General features: G+C 36.5%; 1 protein-coding gene across 3 annotated transcripts in view; it reads right to left on the bottom strand.

The window, feature by feature from the left end:
- Positions 1-22,796, bottom strand: part of FSTL5 (follistatin like 5) — a 311,987-nt gene that overhangs the window by 222,860 nt on the left and 66,331 nt on the right. For all 3 annotated transcript variants that reach the window (XM_072862012.1, XM_072862015.1, XM_072862014.1), the window contains exon 3: positions 13,881-14,129. In XM_072862012.1, coding sequence (XP_072718113.1) covers positions 13,881-14,129 — 249 coding nt within the window. The remainder of the gene's footprint in view (positions 1-13,880; positions 14,130-22,796) is intronic.

The raw sequence follows: 22,796 nt of genomic DNA, 5'->3' as shown, positions 1-22,796 counted from the left end.
TCTTCCTGAGCTAGTAGGGTGCCTTCGCCTTCCCTACACGCCCTGCCTGCGCGAACTGCCGTGCAAACCGATGCGCTACGCCCTGTTTGCCCGTCCTGCTCGCCATGCTGCCTGGGGGAAGGGAAGGGAAGGGAAGGGAAGGGAAGGGAAGGGAAGGGAAGGGAAGGGAAGGGAAGGGAAGGGAAGGGAAGGGAAGGGAAGGGAAGGGAAGGGAAGGGAAGGGAAGGGAAGGGAAGGGAAGGGAAGGGAAGGGAAGGGAAGGGAACTGCCGTCGTCACTCCTGTCCCCGCCTGCGCCGAGTCAGAGCCGGACCCTCGTCAAGAGCTCCCGCCTTCCTGCTCAGGGGCCGGGCCGTGGCTGCGGTAGCCCTCTCTCTCCGTGCCCCCTTTTTTTTTCCCCCTTCCCTTCCCTGCGCGGTTTTGCCGCGGTTTAGCCGATCCAGCAACGGTCCCCCGACGCGGTCCTCTGTCTCAGAGCTCCTCGTCTCGGAGGCTTCGCTGATTTCCTATGTTCAGCATTATTAGGGACTTTAAAATATTTTACCAGTTTTTTTCCTACAAGGTTTATTACAAAAGTATGTTTTTCCAACCACCGTAGCTAAAATTTCTGCTTTAAAACTTCATCATACAGTAAAAAAGATGGATATATTCCCAGTGTGGCCATTCACCATCTGCTTAAGCAAATACACTTAAAGATGCTTCTACAATTGTGATTAAATGACAGCAAATCTAAGAGCGCACAGAGCTCATATTCTAAAATGATGATTGTACAACTATAGTTTGCATCATTAGGGACCAATAAAAGTCTTTATGTTCCATTCGAATGGCAAGGACCTTTATCAAAGAGAAGCTGGAATAGGAAAATAACAAAGAAATGATCCATTCAGCAGTTGTCTTAAATTTAGGAGCACTAATGAAACAACTTCTTGACCATAATTAGTATTTAACACTGCAAAAAATATTTTTCTTACTTTCAGATTTTTTTACTGATATACAAGACTTGCCATTTTACTAGACTTCAGAGTGTTTTTTTCTCATTTTTTCAGGTGGGATTAATCATAAGCACAAGTAAATACCATATTCTTAACAGTTCACTTAAGATTCTCTGTGTATTCAGATTGTTATTCTTTTAATTATCAAAGTGACGACTCAGAAATGCTAAATTCATAGCTTCCTCCTTGCACAGTGAAATATCCTGACAAAAAAAAAAGCTGAATAAGAAATTAAAACTTGCAATTTTATTAGTCAGTAGCACTTTTTCTATTCTATACAGCTAACATTATTATATAGATATCAAATCTGAATTAAAACACTGCTAATAGCAAAGCTTCAATACACTGGATGTTTACCAGGAGTCTTAGTAATAACCCTATAGAGAATATAGCTAAGAACTCTACTGCTTTAAGGCCAACATCAGCAGTTTTCTTTGGCAAAAACACTTTTTCTTGTAGAGATTCAGCAGTCTTGGTCTCTAAATGGTGGAAGGGAAAAAAAATTCCCACCATCTGTTCCAGCCCTGAGGGAGACAAACTTTCCTGGCAGTATATAGTTCAGGATTTAATTGTACCCAAAGCCAACACAAGTAAATGCGCAAATGTAAAACATCGTTCTTAACAAGTGGAAGTTTTGTTTAATTTTACTTTAGCTTATTTTTGGGGGCTACATTTTAACTTATTTTGCTGTAATCCATTTTCCTTTTTTTCTGTTGTTTGCTTTCAACAATTTTAAATTAAATCCACATTAGCATTCCAGATAAAGAGAAAACTAAAGGATCTAGTTAGATTTCATTGCTCATTTTATCAAATTTCATTTACCCTATGCTTGAGTATCAGGAAGAGTACATTTCCTAAGGCCAATGACAGTAGAAACATTTTCTAATCTCAAACGTTTGTGACGTTTTTTCAAGCAATCTAGTTTCTTTATTAAAAGTAAAAACTTCAAATAACATAAATATTATAAATATTAACATATTTGTTTAATATCAGTAGCAAAGCTCTGTGATTTCAATGACAGCAAAAGGGAGAAATTCAGAGTCAAAGAGACAACTAAACTAGACTGAGGCAAAAATTAACTATTTTGAATTCCTGAAATTAATCTTTTAAAATCATTTTCAGCTGGAGGATTCTTTGGGCCATTCCATATAAATATCAATATGAACCAAGACTGTTTTATCTCAGGACAAAGTCTGTCCCTTAATTTGATAATATGGTCTCTTTTAATTGTAGTTTATGTTAAAGGGAGTATTGCATGGCATCAACAATTCCATAACAAATAAACAAATTGCTGTCATTGGATGACTCTACTTATTATAGGTCTCTGCCAAGCTTCAAATTATTGCCTTTTGCTTGCAATGCTTTCTGTTACAGTGGTATAACTACCTACCTTATTTTTTTTTAAGCTAAGGTAATATATTTAGCATACAAAAACTACCAAGTCCTGGCAATAAATAGAATATATACACTACAAAGTTCATCAAAATCATGCTCCTTTAGTTTTTATTTACCTGTCTATGACACAATTAACAGAGTATACCACTCAAGTCGTCTTATGTTAGAAACTGCTTGTAGCTAATTATTTTCTGGTCGCTTCTCACACTTGCCCATACCATAACTTTGAAAATTAAAAAAAAATAATAATAATGTGATAGCTGTCATCACAAGCATGGATGGAGGTGCAAGGAAGTCATCTTTGTACCACAATGTGTTCTAGTCACAAGATGAGATGAAACACAGGGAAAAACTGGAAGTTATCCAGGTAGTGATCTACTAAGAATTTGAATTTAGAAGTGTGCTGCTCTTCCATCTCATTACTTATATCCTGCACTTTCTAGTAGATTCCAAGAAGTATGAAAAAACCTACAATATTTACAGAAATTGATAGAATTTTGGCAAACTACGTACTGCCAACTATGTAGATTAAGTTACTTTGAATCAGATCCCATTTCTCAGGTTCCACTAAGGCAGTACACATTAAAAACAACCAACCCTGAAAAGGCAACGCTACTTTCCTAGTTTTGGTTTACTGTGAATCCACAAATATTTCTACTGTTTTATGTTAAGGGAGAGTAAATGGCAAACCACAAGAGGCAGCTTTTCAGTTAGAGGTTTTATCCACTGTAGATTTACTTTCCCCATCAATTACTAGCTACTGGAGTCAGAAATGGAAATTTAGGATCATTTTTGCATGCCTACTTCTCTCCAGTGTTTGTAAAAGAAGCTATTGCTTTTTTCAGTTGGTATACTATATACTAGCCAACTTGACTTACAAATATTATGCCAATGCCTTGTATATGTATCCAATTGCTAATGATTTTTAAAGGCCAACAATATGTTCCATCAGACAAATTTCCCACAAGATCTAATGATAATTCTGACATGATTTTAATTAAAACTTTAAAAAGTTTGCATTAAACAAACCAATGTGCATTAGCTTAATGGTTTGTTGTTATTCTAAACAAAAAAAAAATCTCACTTAAATGTTTGCCTAAAGACTTCCTCTGTTATAAATTTATGACAAAACACTTTAAATTTAGTTTGATTTATTGTGTAACAATTTTCACTATCCCATAGTACCCAATTTGATATTTAAAAATAACCCAATTTGATAAAAATAATTTAAGAATTGTAATTGGCAGCAAGAAGTTTTAAGTTTGCAGTACATGCAGTCATTGTGTGGCTACATTACTGTTGCCTATTATTTTTCCAGTTTTGAGAACATTCAGTACTCTCAATATTAGACAGTACCAATATTTATTTTAGAATGCCATAAAGAGTTGTGCAGTGGCTTTTTTGCCTTTTCTAACACTTTTTTTAAAGGTCATATAAGCACAGAAATTGAGGGCGCAGAGACTATTTGAACCATAATTGTACAATCCTTGTACTCCTAGCAACGTGTCAACACTTTTATTACAGTATTGAATTAGCAAGAGAAGAGCAAAGAAAATCTATCCTGTGATCTGGATTGGCCTAGCTGCAATAGCAGGCCCAAGTTACCAGGTTACAAGGGAGGGCACTAGTAGGACTTTAATGCTACCTCTCCACTGATCACACTTTGCCAGAACTCTACTTCTGTTTCTCTTCCTCTGTTCTCTCCGATTCTCCCTCAACAGTACTGGAAGCTACTGGCTGAAGCAGAACACTGCGTGCTATTTTCTGCCCCTTCAAAACCAGGCCAAAGATGTGTAAAAGTAAGGGTGTTTTTTGGAGACATTTGTCCACAGAATCACAGAATGGTTGAGGTTGCGAGGGACTTTCAGAGGTCATCTGGTACAACCCCACCCTACTCAAGAAGGGCCACCTAGGGCTGGTTGCCCAGGACCACGTCCAGTCAGGTTTTTAATATCTCCAAGGAGGAGGACTCCACAACCTTTTTGGGCAACCTGTGCCAGTGCTTGGTCACCCTCACAGTAAAAAAAGTGTTTCCTGATGTTCAGACAGAACGTCCTGTGTTTCAGTTTGTGTCCATTGCTTCTGGTCCTCTCACCGAGCACCACCGAAAAGAGCCCGGCTCCATCCTCTTTAAACCCTCTCTTCAGGTATTTAGAATCATAAAATCATTTGTGTTGGAAAAGACCTTTAAGATCATGGAGTCCAGCCACTAACCTAGCACTGCCAACTCCACCACTAAACCATGTCCCTAAGCACCACATCTACATGTCTTTTAAATACCTCCAGGGATGGTGACTCCACCACTTCCCTGGGCAGCCTGTTCCAATGCTTGACAACCCTTTCAGGGAAGAAATTTTTCCTAATATACAAACTAAACCTCCCCTGGCACAACTTGAGACCATTTCCTCTTGTCCTATCACTTGTTACCTGGGAGAAGAGACCGACCCCCACCTCTCCACAACCTCCTTTCAGGTAGTTGTAGAGAGCAATAAGGTCTCCCCTCAGCCTCCGCTTCTCCAGGCTAAACAACCCCAGTTCCCTCAGCCACTCCTCATCAGACTTCTGCTCTAGACCCTTCACCAGCTTCGTTGCCCTTCTCTGGACACGCTCCAGCACCTCAATGTCTCTCTTGTAGTGAGGGGCCCAAAACTGAACGTAGTATTTGAGGTGCGGCCTCACCAGTGCTGAGTACAGGGGGACGATCACTTCCCTAGTCCTGCTGGCTACACTCTTTCTGATTCAAGACAGACGTTCTCTTCTCCAGGCTGAAGAGCCCCAGCCTTTCCTCATACAAGAGGTGCTCCAGTCCCTTAATCATCTTTGTGGCCCTTCACAGAAACCTCTCCAGTATGCCCATGTCTGTCTTGTACTGGGGAGCCCAGAACTGGACACAGTACTCCAAGTGTGGCCTCCTCAGTGCTGAGTAGATGGGAAGGATCACTTCTCTTATCTGCTGGCAACTTTGCCTAATGCAGCCAAGCATACCATTAGTCCTCTGCCACAAGGGCACTTCATTGGCTCATCCCTTTAACTTCTCATCATATCAGTCCTATGCTACAGGGTCCCTCTCTCATCATGGTCCCTTGTGTGTAAGGAATGATAAAAGATAGCTGCACCTCATCTTCTTCTATAAATAACACTTAGAAATAACTACTGTTGCACTATTCAACCAAATGCAAATTGAACTGCAAACTTGAACTTTATGCAGTATTTTTTATAGTAAAAGAATGGGGCACTTCATTCAATACACAAAAAACACAATGTCTAAGAATAACTTAATTTAGAGCAAGAATGAACAATATATGCACTTCTAATGAAAAAGATTTCAAGGTTCCTTCTTCTTCTAGTAAATATTATCCAGGTATACCGATTTGGAAGAGCTATTGTAGTATATTTGGCAAATATGTAGGAGTTGTAAGCATTTGTGAAACTGCTTATGTAAACACAGTATCTCAATTTTAAGCCAAAAATCACTAAAACTATTTCTTTTTTTCTCCCCTTAAGCACTCTTTCCCATGTACTTGGAGAAGAAGGGGAAAAAAACCCCACCAAACCCAAAAACACTAAATGTAGTTTCCTTCAAATTCCTGAGGCTCATACAGGCTGTAAGTAAAGTATATTATCACAAATAGGCACTGAGTTGCCGTCTACACTAAGAAAATAGACAATCTGGGTAATCACATCTACATTTAAAATGTTGCTTGTCTGATACAGTGACTTGATAGAGACTTTAGAATGCAGTTTTCAATATAAATGCAGCTTCTTTGAACAGATTCAACATCATGACTAGAAGCAGAAAAAGTTTTAAAATTCACATTCTTCTACCAGTGAAAATCTGTGATGTCCACAGACCCATATTTTTGTCTGGTAACAAACAGCAGTGATGCCCCTACAAGCAATTTTTAATTTCATTAAGTTTTGTACAGAGATTAACTAGAGAACACTAATTCCTCATCACTATATGAATGAAGAATACATAATAGGTTAGAGCTTATTAACACATTTATTCCAGTGTTGAAGGAATTAATATACAAAGATTGGGACTGCTCTAGCTACTGAAAATAAGAGATGTCTTTAGACAGTCAAAAAAATCCTACATTTATAGTGTATTTGAGGCTTGTCACTGCCCCATCCTACATTTTAGAAGTATGAATTTAATTTGAAGGAAGGAAAAAGAGTAGAGTTCTAGGCTTTAGTTGCAAAGTGGTACAGTATCACCAACCGCAATGAATGTAGGGTATGTTGAATGTTTAGTTTTTAAATTAAGTATGTTTGTGTATGTTCTCATACATATATGTTGCACTCAACTTCACTCTGCGGATTCAGTAGCAATTACATACGTAGGCCTTGCATCTCTGTTAGTTTAGGCAATTTAAGACAATTGTGGGCAATTTAAAAGAGATGTTTGTGACAAATCTTGCACAGATGCTTGAGGAAAAACGACAGTCTTCCAAATCTCATGAGCAATACAACTCAAGAAAATGAATCATGTGGGGACAGCAGACTAGAGGAACAGTGTTAAAATATAGGTCATAGTTTCAAAGGGCAATAAAAAGAACCAGTTTTCCATTGGTTAGAGCATCACTTTCCAATGACAAATGCTGAAAGAAGCAGAATATATACCTGCCGTTAACACACAGTGATTTTTACGACTCTGTGAATGTGCAATTGCTAATGTTAATAGTTAAAAACATCTACAATCCCTAGCATGAAGTCGTACTTAAGAAATTAACCTTAAATCATAAGTGTTGCGCTAAAGTGAACATATGTAGATCATGGGCTGAATTCCTAATATACGTCAAATAATTTCTATGCTCTATCAAACATGTTTTAAGATCAAGCAGAATCTTTCTTACTTCATAGTCTTCTGATACAGTTCTGAAATATTTTTCATATTTCTTTTCAAATCCAGTTTATGTTGAATATACATCTGGAGTGATAGTTGAAGCTTGACAGTTTATCAGCAGCAACCTTAAGGGTGTATGCTGTCTGCAGGAATTCAAGCTTTTTCTGAAGGAGTATAATAACGATGTTTTTGAGAACTTCAACAGAGAAGCCAGCTGACAGCCAGAGAAAAAAGCAAAGGCATCTTAGATGTCTTAGAAACAAGTTCTGTTGCAATAGAAACCCTGCACCAGAATGTCATTCAGATTAACATCTTAAATTTCTTTTGAAAGACTGGCTAATGACCAACACTAAATAATGAGTGTGGGTAGTCAAGATTTATATTTAAGACCAGAGTAAATATTTCCTGAAGTGAAATTCATAAGACGACAGAGACTTATATGCTTGCTTTTGAAGTATATGAACATCAAATCAGATGAAGTAAATGTCAGTGCTTCTAAATGAATGTGTCAATATTTTAGGAACCAGTCTAAGACCACACTCACCTAGGTCACAAATCACACAAACACACACACAAAAATATCTTTGAACTAATGCTGTTGCAGTCACTGGAGAGGCTAGATCGGTGTTCTAGATCTTTTCCGTGGGCTCTTGATAGGATTTAGTTCACTTCAACTCACTTCCCCCAGCCTTCTTTCAAGAGAAAAAGCCTACAGCCTTTCCCCTAGTAATTGCAAGGTCTGCTTGTGAAATCCTATGTTGCTTTTACTCATGAGATCTGCTGTGTACAAAACAAACACAAAAGCTTGTTTTGAATCTGTTCCTGCTGCTTTATTTGATAATTTTTAGTTCTTTTATTGGAATACAAGGCAGCCTACTCGTATCCACCCTCAGTATGTTGTGATGATTTCGTAAGCCTCCTCCATACCCCTTATAAGTCATTTAGTACTTTTGGTCATTCTTGTTGACATCTTCTGAACTTTTTCCGGTTTGCCCATACCCTTTTTGAATTTGTTCATAGTCAGCTCTAATCCTCACTGCCCTGAACAACTTAGTATCAGCAGCAAACTTTCTTACCTAAGTTTCTGCTTTCTCTTTTGGGACCAGGATGAAAAACAAACATTATAGCAGTCTTCAGAAATCTAGCCATTTTAGTAATAGTAGTAAGAAATCTGAAGCTTTCAGACAGTTTAACAGATTAAAAGATTTGCCAAATGAAAAATGAGACAAAAATAGAAAGGTAAGAAAGTAAAATAACGTAATATCATAAGGATGCTACAGAAGCTACTTTAAGTAAAAACCTTACATATGAAGTAACCTTTATTTCAGAAATATTCTATAAAAGTCACAGTGCATAGGAGTATGTGTTACATTCCTCAGGACTCCTAGTAAACTGCAGTTTCTCATAAACATTGTTTCACTGTGTATAGTAATAGATTTAATGTAAAATGTAGAAGCAGCTCAGGGTGCAAAGAAAATTTGGATTTCTTCTCTCGCACAAAACATTAAGCTGCTCTGAAACACAAAGTGCATGGCTTGAGAACAGCCAGGACACTGGAAGCAGAGAGCATGCAGAGGCCACCTAGCCAAAGAACTATTCAGTCAGCAAGCCAACAAAAGCAATGCCAAACCAGAATGGCATCAGCATATCAGACTTCCCAGCTCACACTGTCAACATCAGATCTAGTGAATAATCTAAGCTTTGAACTTTGATTTTTGTCACTAGTATTTCCTTTAGTTCATAATTTGTTTCCTCTTCTTCCCACCACTGAACTCACCATCCTGGCACTTAGCCATCTCTTTTTTTCTCCTTGATATACTCGCTCCTTACCTTCGCTCCATTATTTCCTTTCATTTGCTTTCAGTTTTCTCTTACCTTCTCCTACATTCTGTTCAGGAATTAAAAACCAACAAAGGCACAAATATGATAACCACCAAGGCTAAGTAAACTAGTAGCCAGGCACCTGCTCACTTCCCTATTCCTTCATTCTCCTATCAGTTGAAATAATAATTTGAGATGATTCTTAGACAGGAAGTTCCTTAGATCACTAAGGATTTCCTAAAGTTCTCTTAAGTTCTTAGAATAATCTTAAATATTTTAAAACTTTTTTAGACAGTTAAGGCCTGAGAGCACCTCTGAAAGTGATTGTAGAACTTGCATTCACTAACATCCAGTCACACGACACTGGACTTCACAGGTGGGAAATAGAGGACTCAACAGGTATAGAAAATACTTCTAATATAATCCCCTTTTCTATGGATCTAAAAGTAATTAGCTTCTCTGCAGAATACATTTTGCCTCTATACCAGAAGTTGAGACAGCTTATTGAGTAACTCAGAGGGTTACAGTCAACATATAACCAAGACATTAGGAAAAATCTTTTAGCGTCTGATGCAAGGCATCATGACATATCAATAAGCAACTGATGGAAAAATTACAGTAAGAGTGGAGAAAAAGTAATTTCTAATTTAGGATGGCCATTATCTTGATCCATGTCAAAAATGTACAATTTGCATAACAGCCTCAATTGTCAGGGAAAGACAAAGAGATACTTAAAATTTTCTACTTCACTTACTGTTTTATGCCTGTGTTCTAGTCATATTTGGTAAAAATGTATGATTTAATTTAGTGTAGGGAAATAAACATAGCAAGTCACAAAGAAAAGGAAGAAGTCCAATGAATCTGGGCATGCCCATGTCAAACACAGGAACGGGAAGAACAGTTATTTTATTAACTGTTCCAAGTTTACCTGCACCACCTGTCAGCCTACAAAGGAACTGGGGGAAAAAAAAAAACCAAAAACCAAAAAACAAAAAAAACCCAAACCACCAATCAAAAGAAGAAAAATTTAACCAACAGATTTAGTGATAAATAATCTACATAAGAGGCAGGGAAGGGACAAGAATCTGAAGTTTTAGTTTAGAATAACAGCATATCAGGAAAGTATGGCTTTGACATAAGTAGCTTTCACTACCTCAAAATGCATTTATCAAATGTTTCAGACATGGCTCTTTGTGAAGGATTTGATGCTTTTTGTCTATGTTGTTTCATGCACAGCTTAGGTAAGATACATATTTTTCAGAGATGCTAATGGAGTTTCAACATATGGACCAAAGACCTCTTTCATTTAGCAAGTCAATCCTTTAACTCCACTCATCATGTAGTGTTTAAAAGGGCAATTATCAAACCGTTAAGCAGAACGCATAATGTTTGAGATCAACTATAAATAATTTGGTTACAAGATGTATTATTTAAATAATTATAGATACTTAGCTGCTATTGTAATGTTAATCAGGTATATAGAACATTTGCTTATAAAATTCTATTCTCCAGACACAATACTAAAATGTTTTCTGGTAAGCTTACTCCTTTCAATAAGGTGTATTTCTCAATACCCAATCTATCTAAAACTTAAAATTTATCCATGAAGAAATATTTCCCAAGAAAAAATAAATAAAATAAAATCAACCCAGTATGAGGATTTGAAACCCAAAAAACCCAAAGCACAACCTTGTTAGAAATAAATATAAAGCTTAGACCAGATGAAATTTACAAAAAAATAAAACAATAATAAAAAACCAATAGTGACCAAGTACACAGTTGCCTGATCTGAAATTCAACTGATTAGCAATAAACCAGAAAGCAAAAATCTTTAATTGCAATCATCATATATACAGAGTCATTGTGGTCAGCGACTACCATATCATGTAACAACATCTTGTAGGCATACTGAACTTCTTTCCCCTCCTGCCTCTCCAGTTCAGATTAGCCTTTATTAAAGAATTCTGTGAAACACTAAACAAAATGCTCAGAATATTTGTAAGATCTTTTTTGAATTTTTCTGGTCTCAGAAGCAGCTCATTGAAGTGAGATCATTTGTGCTAGAGGATGCCAGCTAAACTAACAAGGAGGAAGTGTGGCAGTGCCCTTCCAATGCCATCAGTAGTGATGGGGCTCACCTTCTCTATCCAGGAGTCCCATGGTTGAGGGTTTTTTCCTATTAGTTTCTTAATATTTTTTTGACCTGATAACTGGTAGGACTTCAGCCCTACTGAAGGCAATCTACTACTGGCTAGCTCAGAAGTGTTTTGTAGAAGGAAGGAATCACATGAAAATAGTTTAAAATCTTCTGGCACCTTTACCATATAGATATTCAACAGTCATGAGTATTCAACAATCATGAAAGGCAACAATGCTTTAACGTCACTGTGCTGTACTACAACAATGAATGAGCTGAAGTGAACAAGGTAGAAATTGAGATTGGTAAGGCCCATATATACCAAATAAAAGAAAAGAAAAGAACTGTCCCCAGTCTCATCTGTTTTACACCACTGAAGTCAACATAAGATGAGAAAGAAGAAAGAAAATGAAATATTTTACAGTATTTGTAGGCATCTAGTTACAGTGCCCGAATTAGAAGATTTGCATATCTTGATAAATAACATTTTTCAGCAGGCAACTCAGAGCCAGTCACTCGGATATCCTAGTCCTTTTCTGAATATTGCCACTGACTAAAGGAGAAACCTACTTTTTAAATCCAGAATCTAAACTAGGTGTTTGAAGTTGAACACTGTTCAGATATTCCATTGTCCACTAAAATAAATATGAAACCAACATGGTAAATTTAAAACGTAAAGATGAGCTAATAAAACTCTAGGCAGCATTTGGATGATATTTCTAGCTAAAGTACTGTCTCACTTTCCATTCCAGTAAATAAATCTCACCACATTTTTTTCCCCCTCAGAAAAAGAAACACTGTAATTTTTCACAAACATGCTCTGAATTTATTTGTATTTTATATAGCACACTGAAGAACTGAAATTAGTCCCATAAATTTAAACTTTTTAGTGTTTGTTACTGTCATTTTTTCTATCAGAGCACTGCATCATCTAAAACAAAATTGTTGAAGATTTTTTTGTCTTAAACCTACTTAGGAAAACATAGTTCTTAGTTTTTTTAAAAGAGATTGTGATTGTTAAGACACAAGACAGAAGCATTCATGTCTTGTTGTTATTGCACAAACCATTCCCTACAAGTCCCATATGCTATACTCCTAAACCCAAATTTTAATTTTCCACTACCTCAGAACACAGGCTACTTACTTGAAGTCTATATATTGTTATAACAGTTTTATACAGTGTCCACATTTAGTTTTGAACAAATTTAAACCTTCACTATTACTTACAAGTGTATTTCCCATTACAAGATTTCCACACACACCCTTTAATCTGTGAACCCCTATCCATTAACATATTTTGATTAAGTTGCTGAGCTTAACAAGTCTGTTGAAGGAGGCAAAGGAGGAAAGGCACTTCATCTTGGCAGTCACCCCATTTATTCAGCAAGAAACAATTATATAAAGCCCAGTTGTGCAAGTGTTATATTTTTTTCTTTAATTAAGTTCTTGAGAAAGACAATTTTTGGTGGGTTCCCTCCACCCCCGCCCCCAGTATTCAATTGTTCTACTACAAAACCCTTCCTAATAGTAAAGATATTGGTATTTGTGCATGACCTGGGATGTTTGGATTTGGTAAAGAAAGCACAAGTTTTCATTTAAAGGACAATTTCTCAACCGTAAATGTAGTGAAGAATTCAACTTTGAAAATTTTAAAATTGGTTCAATTTGAACAACCTTATACTACAATACAATCTTGAAAATTCTGATTAAATTTTAAGTGGAATATTGCAATTTAAATGAACGTTCCCTACAAAGGTGAATTTCATTTAAGGGAAATATTTTAGTAGACTTCTTTCTGTGGTGATAGCAGTTATTAGTTGCTATTACTGAGAATGGAACTATATCCACAACATATAACAATGTTAACAAAAATAGGACAGTCTTTAAAAAGAATATGAATTCAGCTCCTAGGTAGGCTCATTAAAAATGACCTTATTTAAAAATATTTTTCCCCAAAAAAAAGCCATCTGCCTGTTTTAACCAGTAAAAACGCACTGCAAAGTACTATAAACATGCTTAATCAAGGTCTGTATTGGCAGAGTTCCAGAAACTGGCAAGGTGTGCTCAAATTACATAAAAAAGAGCAAGTTGCAATTGTTGACATCTTCAGTTATAAGATGCTTAATATAAGGTATGTCTCTCAGCATTCAGACTGACATCTCTCAGCATTCAGAAGATTAAAAAGTAGCTAAACTTGCATGCTTTGGTACATATGCAAGTAAACTCTTCATTTCAAAGCAAGGAAGAGCCATTTAGCCATGAGCAAGCTGCTAGTCTACCAACTTCAACACCAAGTACAAGCACAGGTCCTGCAGCCTTACAAAACCCCTATGAAACCCTAAATTCCATTTTTTCTGTAACAGATTAATATCCTTTGGGCTTTGGGATTGTGAGTACCTTCAGATGAATGAGGTCAACAGCCACATTTGTAAGACAAGCTGCCGTGGATTAATTTCCAAGAGACAACTTGTTTATTCAGGTTAAAAAGGGGTGATTGCCCAGAGCACTGAGTACAAATAAAAAGAAAAAAAAAATCCATAAGATCTCTCTGGAGTGAGATACTTACTGTATTAACTTTTTGAGTCATTTATTCACTGTACACTCGGTGCAGCCTCTATAGAGCTTTAATTGAACTGCTTGAAAACACATACCTGATAGCAATATTCCAGATATTGTTCAGCCATGCTTACCTTTGAAGAAGCAATCTTCGTTGTGTACAATGGTGACCTTTTGCTTTTTCAGACAGGCAGCTCTGTGCACTTCGCAATGGTTTTGATAGAATTCTCCATCAGAACCGCACACGGGCTTGTAATGCGGCTTGCAGTGCTCCATGCATAGACACTCAGCTTGGCCAGTCTCCCCATTCACAATGCAGTGTCTACCCAGACCGCAGTACTTGTTTTCACATGATCCAAAATGGCCATCTTGACCCATATACCCTAAAAAAAAAAAAAAAAAGGAGCTTTGAGATACAGCTTAACATAGGTCAGCCTGAAATGAAATAAATTTAATCTCATTATTATGACTAGGTATGCTTTTAGCCATTGACATGTGTTAGATTAACTGTAATTTAACTGTAATTAAGAGCAACATCTAGTAACAAGACAAGATTTACTCTTAATTTAAAAAAATTCATAGTAAATCATGTCTTTTTAAATGTATATTGAAGTTTGTCACCTTAAGATCGCTATGCTACTGCAGGTAATAGAACAATGCATCATCTAGAATTTAGAACATGGAATCATAGAATATCTCGAGTTGGAAGGGACCCATAGGGATCATCGAGTCCAATTCTGTGCTCCTCGCAGGACTACCTAAAACAAAACCATATGACTAAGAGTGTCATCCAGATGCTTCTTGGACTCTGACAGGCAGATAAAATAGACATTCACACATCGAGGCTGATGATACGCAAGAATAACTAGAGCTGGGTCAAGGCTCTTAACCAATATGGAGAAGAAAAAAACCTCTGTGGTGGCAAGACAATGACATTTCAGGGAACAGAGCATGGTAGAAGAGCAGGACTGATATATCAAGTGAATGGTGGCTAGAAGGAGTCAAATGAGCCTCTAGTGGCATTTCAATGAGACAAATGGGATTTGGATAACAAACAGAGCTTTATGAGGGCTGCAGTAGAGGTAAAGGAGTTTCTGCTGGCCACAACTCCCACTTCCTTCTGCTCCTAGAACATGGAAATGGATTGTCTCCATTAGGCTACCAAAGTTATCTGTCAACTTTCTATTCTATCTGTGCTGCTGCCACCATGTAAAATAAGTACTGTGGTCAGTAGCAGATCTCTAGGTGAAAGGGGAAGTTAAGTGCACAGTAATATTTCCTTAAGATATCCTCAGTTTCCATCTTGGTTGCCACAGAACTCACTATGCAACCACTTCTTGGCGAGGGAAAAGGTACGACAAGAAAAAACCCCAGAATTGTCAATTGCAATTGCCAAAGCTTCAATTATGTAGGTGTTCTGATACCATAATTGTGTCCTAAAATAAGTATAAAAAAAATACTAAAATGTCTCCAGATATGGGAATAGACACTGCCCTTCACAGTTATGTCATTTTATTCTCTTGCTGTACACTCCTAATCTCCAGAACAAACAAGAACTTGATCCCCAAATACTATCTACACCTAGTATTCTAATTCCTTTCAATACTTTCCTTTTCCTCAAAGCCTAGCTGAATGATACTTGGCTGCCCCATTAAAAAATAGCATGAAAAAGCAAATGGCAATGCGTAATTTGGTAGTATTATATTCATTTTCTGTAGTGAAGAGCTAACGTGTCAATACTATAATTTGACGCACATTGCTTCTAACCACTGAGAATTTATGTTCTTCACTTCAGTGGCAGAAGTAAATTCTTAGCACTTTTTCTTCTTAAGCCTACAGGTCTATTAGACCTAAGACAACAGTGCTTTGATTCTTTGCTTTCTCATACAGCACAAATTTTCTACAGACAAATGTACTACAGAGAGCACGCAACCATGAAATTTGGCTCTAATATGACAAATGCTTTTGCTGTATTATTTTATAACAATTTGGGTACCAAGGTGAGAGGACTACATATTCACCTCAGATGATGTGTATCTGATATAACTACTCTACAGTGATTTTTATACACATGGATGAAACAGTATAGACCAGACTGATGGTGAGTTTAACTGCTCATGCAGCAAACTGACTTGAAATGGGCAAACCCAATTCAACATTAAAAATTTCCCGTAAGTTTTTGAAAATATTACTCCTTGTGCCAATGTATCACCACTATACACAAGCAACAGACATTAACTGACAAAAATGTAAATCAAATTTCCTTCTACTACCACTAACCTCAGATAAAGTCTTGCAATGTCTGAGAGTACTTTACAGCACAGGTCATGTACACACATTACAGAATTACAGGACTTCTTTGAAGTGATAGAACTGTTGCAGTTTGAGGCCAAAGTCCATAAATTGTTATTATTTCTGCTTTCTGAATTGGAAGATAAAGATCTCAATCTGACAACTGCTCTGAATTATTGAGAGGTGTGTGGTGACTCAACAATGCACAGTGCTGTAGATTGCTGTGAAAGTAGAATCCGATTTAAGATTTCACTTGGGACTTCATTTTAGTACTATAATTGAATCTGATGCCTGAATGCAAAACAGCTACTTTCAGATAAGAGAGAATGATTTGCATAATATATATTTATATTTATAATATTGGTATATGTCAGCGTATACCAATCATGTACATCAATAAACAAGCAAGCTTTTTGCCCTAATGAAAAACTATATTACTTTGTTATGAAATGTTTTATAAATGTCTCCATTTTAGACCATTAACTATTCCAAAACAATACATATATTTGCATACATCACTGTAAACAACTTCTATTGAAGTCGATAGTAAAATTCCCATTGACCTCAATAGAGGCAGGATTCTTTCTTCAGACATAGTCTTTGCCTTAAGTTCAGCTATTTTTAATGCCTTCAGCACATTTAATGCGCACTGTTCTGTGCTATTTTTAATTTAGGAACTTGCAGATCTTCTAATGTATTTGATGAAAAGGAACAGCTATGCAGTGTTTCAAGTGTTTTATAGTACATATTTACTACAAAACAGTTTAAATGTTTATTCTTTAAAAGTCCACCAACTAGTGGTTACCAGGTCACTCATAGCAAAAAAAAAAAAAAAAAAATCCATGCAATTTCAAATGAGGTGACAAAATGTTCACAAACATAAGTTTGACAAGAATTTGAACTAAAAGTGCACCCAATTCTGAAAATGTAAACAAACCAATAAATATTAAATAGCTACTGTGAGAGAAAAGTGAATGGGTTTAGACATAAGTAAAATTATTTTAAAATAAGCTAGTGACACAGAAATCTAGGAATTTTAAGACTACCAACAGAAAACAAGTTTATATGTAATGGCATGAATTTGATCTTCATCAGTTAAGTCAAAATACTAACTTTATTGTGGAGGATCAAATCAAATTATCAAAAGGTGCAGGGCTCATGCAGTCTTCTTGGATTTTTTTCTTTCACCTGAGTAAGTGACAAAGCCCTAAGTGCTGCAACTGAATAATGAAAAAACTGCAAAGAACTATTTGTAAGTACTACTGAGAGAAGTTTTTCCACAGATACTTATGTTTCCTCTTTACATTTCTGGGGAATTATTCATGAAATATTGGGACAACCAGATTTCTGATTCACAGAGGAATAAGCCAGTGAAACAAAGGAGATACCAGATGTTTTTAATAGCCTTAGTAAGGGGCACTTACTAGCTACCGATAAAAAGCACCAGCTTTTTGTTGTCAGAGCTGAAAAAAAATGCAAAATATTTAACCAAATATGATGATACAACAATGTCAGTAACCTTTTTGTTTACAGAAATGCATCACCTTCAAGTCTTAGCTCATTGCCAAATAAGTCTTTAAAAATACAGAGATAAAAACCTGATACACGAAGAACTTTTGTAATCATAATAAGGTTTGGCTGATAAAGGCAAGTAAAGAACAGCTTCATTATTGGTCTGGTCCACTGTGTTTGGTTAGAGAGACCTGAGTGTTTGTTCTGACTGGTAGAGGTATTGCAGGGTATTCAGGACTCTTACCTAATATGCTTTTCATCAAGTTGCAGCTGTCTTCCTGTCTGTACCATGGTAGGAGGAATGAAAACTCAGTGTACAAACTAGCCCTCAAACAAAACCAATTTCTTCTGCTTTTCACTGTTCCAGCCCAACGTGCAAGAATCACTGTATTTGGCAAATCCTTCATTTTAATTTATGTTTCCAAAAAAGGTAATTCCTTTAGGAAGCAATAATTTTCATCTTGGAATAGAGCTGCTTCCTCTTTAGGTACAAAGCTACAGGAATCTTGTCATTATCAAACAAGAAATCATCTTTTAAACCCGTATGGGCTGTGACTTGCAGCCGACTATTCCAGTGACACTCAGGAAATCACCACTATTACTTTGCCTTCCTGGAATTATTATTAATGGAGTTACACTTTTGATAGTGTGATAATGGAAGTTAGGGTTTGGTTTTTTGTTGCTGTTTTTTTTTTTTTTTTCTTTTTTTTAATGCCAATGTAGGTAAGTCTCCTGGGAGAAAATTGCTTAGAATACAGCACCCATTCAGAAGACTACCACCACCCCTCCAAGTTATAAAACAAAAAAACAACCAAGTTTTTCTGAAGGCTGTTCTTCTATCTAAGCATTTAAATTTAGAAAGTAAACTAGTCCAAGATGAACTTAGGTTCCTATATTTGGATGTAATTCAGTAATGTAGTAGAGAAGGTAAGCAGCCTAGTATATTCAATATTAAGAGACTGAGAACAAGTAAGTCTACAAATAATGTACCCATGAATGCTAATGTTTGTCCAGCAATTTCATTGGTATTGCTTATGTGATGATAGGTAAGTCTGCATTTGTCAAGTGCCACAACACATCAATAGGAAAGTGTGTACCCATATTAGCTATGTTAGCATACTCTGAATTTTCAGCCAAAAACGTGTAATACCTATGCATTATAAGAGGGTCTATAGTACTATGGAAAAAAAATGCACTTTGTTCAATTTGAAAGTAAGTCAGGAAATATTTACGTTATCATAGCCTTAAGTTAAAAAACCCTGCACTTTAAGAAATATCATTAAAAATAGATTATGCCCAAGACAGCCAAAGCAGTCACATAGGTTTTTCAGATCCTCTTGAAACATAAACTCTAAACAGACATAAAATGAAAGAACAAACAAAAAGAGTTTTTATTTTAAAAAAAAATGGAGAAAGCAAAATTGCTTTAGCTTTTCTTTTAAGACAAATTGTAATAAATGCAGTTTCAAGCTGTCAGTTAGGATTCGTCATACAAGTTTCCTAGCTAAAGGCCAGTTCAACAGCACTCAGAGTTGAGCAAGTTTTAGGTTACAATTGCATCATTTACACTTGTGAATTAGGTGGGTGTTTTAGCATGCAAAAGGCTCATGGGAATATGCACTTTTAACTAATCAGTTTAGAGAAACATTACACATGCAAACTTTGGAAATTCATGAGCGTGAATCACCACATTCTCCAGGCTGGAATGCACACAGGCTTTCTGTATGTTGAGCCCTCTCTCACAAACTCAGGCTTTTTTTTTTTCCTTCCCTAAAAACATAATTTGCATTCATGGCTCTTATCATAACTTGCAGCATTATCTACATGTCATCTAAAACAAAGTGGCAGCTATTTTTAGAGACAATACATTGATATTTTATGTACACATAACTGATGCTGATTTCTGGGATCAACAGTTCCATGTCCTGTCCCCTGACCCCTTTTATTTAAAAGGATTCTGTAAATGACAATTCCAACTCTACAGCTGTATTTTTGTTCAATATACTATCTATGAAAGCCCCAACCAAGACTGTAATCCTAATGGTGGTAAGTGTTCAGTGTAGCCTTAAGTTTCACATGAAGCAGAAACATCTCAGGGAGAGCAGTGAGGAGAAGAAAGGAAAAAAAAAAAAAGAGGAAAAGAAGATTGATCACCACCTATCACCACCTATCATTAACACTGGTAGGCTACTAACACTGAGCATGACCTCAGCATGAACTGTATCTGCTCATAAATATTAAAAAAAAAGCTCTAGACTTTTTCTTTTTATTTTTTTTTAAAGCAGTAGTATTTTAATAGCAGTTCTTTGATAATTTTGATATCACTAGCAAGAACAGCTTGTAATGACACTGACTGAACATAACACTAACTTTGCATTACTCATTATCCAGCACTCCTGCTATATGAACTTGTTCAGTAATTTAGTATTTTTTATTTTGGTTATGAATATTTTGGGCAGGGGACAAAATTTAAATAAAAGAGTGGATTATTTGAGATGAAATAAAAATTATTCATAATTTGCCAATATAATGCTTATGGTAATAAAGTTCCCTCACATAACTAACAGCACATACCTTAATAAACTAAAGAGATACAGGATTCTGAACTCTCCTTACCAATGTATTCTCTAAATATGGTATTAGAGTGCCTTACCATAGCATGTGTCTTGATTTCAAACTGTAGCATCTCTGGTTGTCTGTTTGTTGTGTGAGCCTAGATTGTAACAGACAATCCAGTTTTAATAACTGACTACTAAATTATCTGCATTCCAGACTCTAACCAGCTTAGCCAAGCTTTTGGACACACTACTAGGAATCTGTATTTCATACATTTTTCTGAAGAGACAGGACCTCTGGAATACGGTCATCTGGGGCAGGGTGGTGGTGTGGAGAGAAATCTCACTCGTGGTCATGTTCATGGATTTGCATGCAAAGTAATTTTAATGTGTCTTCTATAAATTATATACAGACACTTAAGTATTTCTTACAAATTCTTGAAGTGACAAAAATATAAATTAATGCTCCACATTTATTCACTTTTCTTTTTCTGCGACTGACTTACTCTTAACAATTACAGAGCATCTTCAATTTGAATAGTCTTTCATACCACTAACTACAACATGAATCTCATAAAAGTAGAAGGAAATATACCCCTGGAGCTCAAAAAAATCACCTGCAAAACCCTAACTTTTAAAGGCTCAGCCTTAAAAATAATCCAATCTCATATTCTTTTCAAAGTACGATTAAACTTAAAAGTCCTTTCTCATCTCTTCACATTCAACTCCCCCCCAATTTGTCTAGAAGCTTAAGTTTAAGCACAGGAAGGGGAAAAAAAAATCAATTAACTGTCCAATACATTCTGAAGTTCTTTGTTTACATGCAGTAGTGGAGGCAGAAGAACGACACAAGAGGAAGATGGAACTATGGTAAGACATTATAGCTGAGAAAGACTACTTAAATAGTAGCATTTTTTCCTGACTGCAGAATAACAAAGTTGAGAATAAAAAACCCAACGTACAATAGTCAAGTCCAAAGGTCATTCCTTTTAACAGAAACAAAGAAACACTTTTTTGTCTAATTAAATTTGGTAGAGGAGAAAGGAATAAGATTTGTCACATCACAGGTGTGAAGAAAAAAATCTCATGGAAGACAAAAACCTTAAAATTATGGTCCTTCCCCCCAAGGAAAATTGTTATAGTAGCAATTCAAACACAGTCATAGAGTTTGAATACAATGATTATGAACAAAATAGAGAAATGCCACCTGGAATAGATCCCCATTCATAAAGGTGGAAGAGTATTCACAAAAGGCTGATCATGTGAAGAATTATGAGGAGTTCAACAGCACATGGAATTACAGATGAACAAGACTGAGGGACTGTGCTGCCTTGTACTGCTAAGGTATAACCTTGTAATGTTAAGGTAATGAGATATAAACTGAAAGAACTTTGAAGGATGACCAATATATAGGCACAATAATGTGCTACATCACTCTAATTAACACAACAAAATGCCTGCACATATTAAGTTACCAAAAAAAAAAAAAAATCAGTGGATAAAATGTGAAGGACAGTTTTAAACCACAAAGTAGCATTAAAAATATGGAGTTCAAGATAATAATTGCACAGAGATAAAACAATGCAAGGTTTACTTAAATCAATATTTTTGATTTTCTAATGTTTTAAAAGTGTAAAATAGTTGTACAGCAAGACCTCTTATAAAAAATTCAGGGGCAGAAATAAACTTTTGTTAGAATATTGTTCTTCCTCCCAGGAGGCTTTCAAGACCACAGGTGCAAACCTGCTTTGAAGAAGACAGAACAAGAGTGAGTTCTTCCCGTTTCCACACCAGAAAGAGCTCCTCTTAACAGCTCTGTCAAGCAACTCCTTGTTGCATACTCTTTCCCATAACTCTGCTAGCCCTAGCTGTCATTGAAAGCAGCAATCTGGATCTCTTCAAAGTTTCTCAGAGACAGAGGCAAAACAGAAGTTCATATCAGCAGCACTAGTGTTCAAAGATGGGAGGGTGGAGGGAAAAAAAAAAAGCAAAAGCAAGCCCCACATCCATGGAGGGGAAGGGTGGGCACCTGCAGCTGCAACTGCAGTCCACTGCCCTCAGCCACAGCCATGCTCAGCCCACACCCCGGAGCCCTGCTCCCACCTGTAGGAATGACAGTAAATCGTACACATGGCTGACGTTAGTTCGCTGTGCCGTGGTTTTCTTTCAGCATCAACCACGTAAGCTGGAGTACTTTATACAACAGTTTACTTTGCCTGTACCTGCAATCAATTTTTGACTGGGTCTTGTACTCTCCTCTCCTCTCCTCTGTCTGACACACACACACCCCCCCAACCTCACACACAAAACCAGCCCCTTTGTAGGGGGACTGGAAGTACTGTAAGGATTTGCACTTGCTTAGAATTTGATTGAAACCTTCTGGTGCTCAGCATTTATCAGTGAGGACTAACAGAAATAGACACAGACATTATGACTGCACATGGTTTTTTTACCTCAAAAGTCAGACTAAATACACTTAGGAGAATGCTTGTCTTGTGCATTCAAATAAAATTACTTTCTCATTCTCCTGTAAAGGTAGATTACGAACAAAATAGGAGAAAGTGACACACTTCTAAAGGAATAAATATGCAAAACTACAGCGAAGGAAAGAAAAACCCTGTAATACCAAGACGATTTGTAAGTGTTGCATACCCAGGAACCTGAAATATTGAAACCTCCCCAAAGAGTCTA

The sequence above is a fragment of the Ciconia boyciana genome, chromosome 5 (assembly GCF_034638445.1).
Source record: "Ciconia boyciana chromosome 5, ASM3463844v1, whole genome shotgun sequence".
NCBI lineage: Eukaryota > Metazoa > Chordata > Aves > Ciconiiformes > Ciconiidae > Ciconia > Ciconia boyciana.
This window is presented reverse-complemented; position numbering and strand designations above follow the sequence as displayed.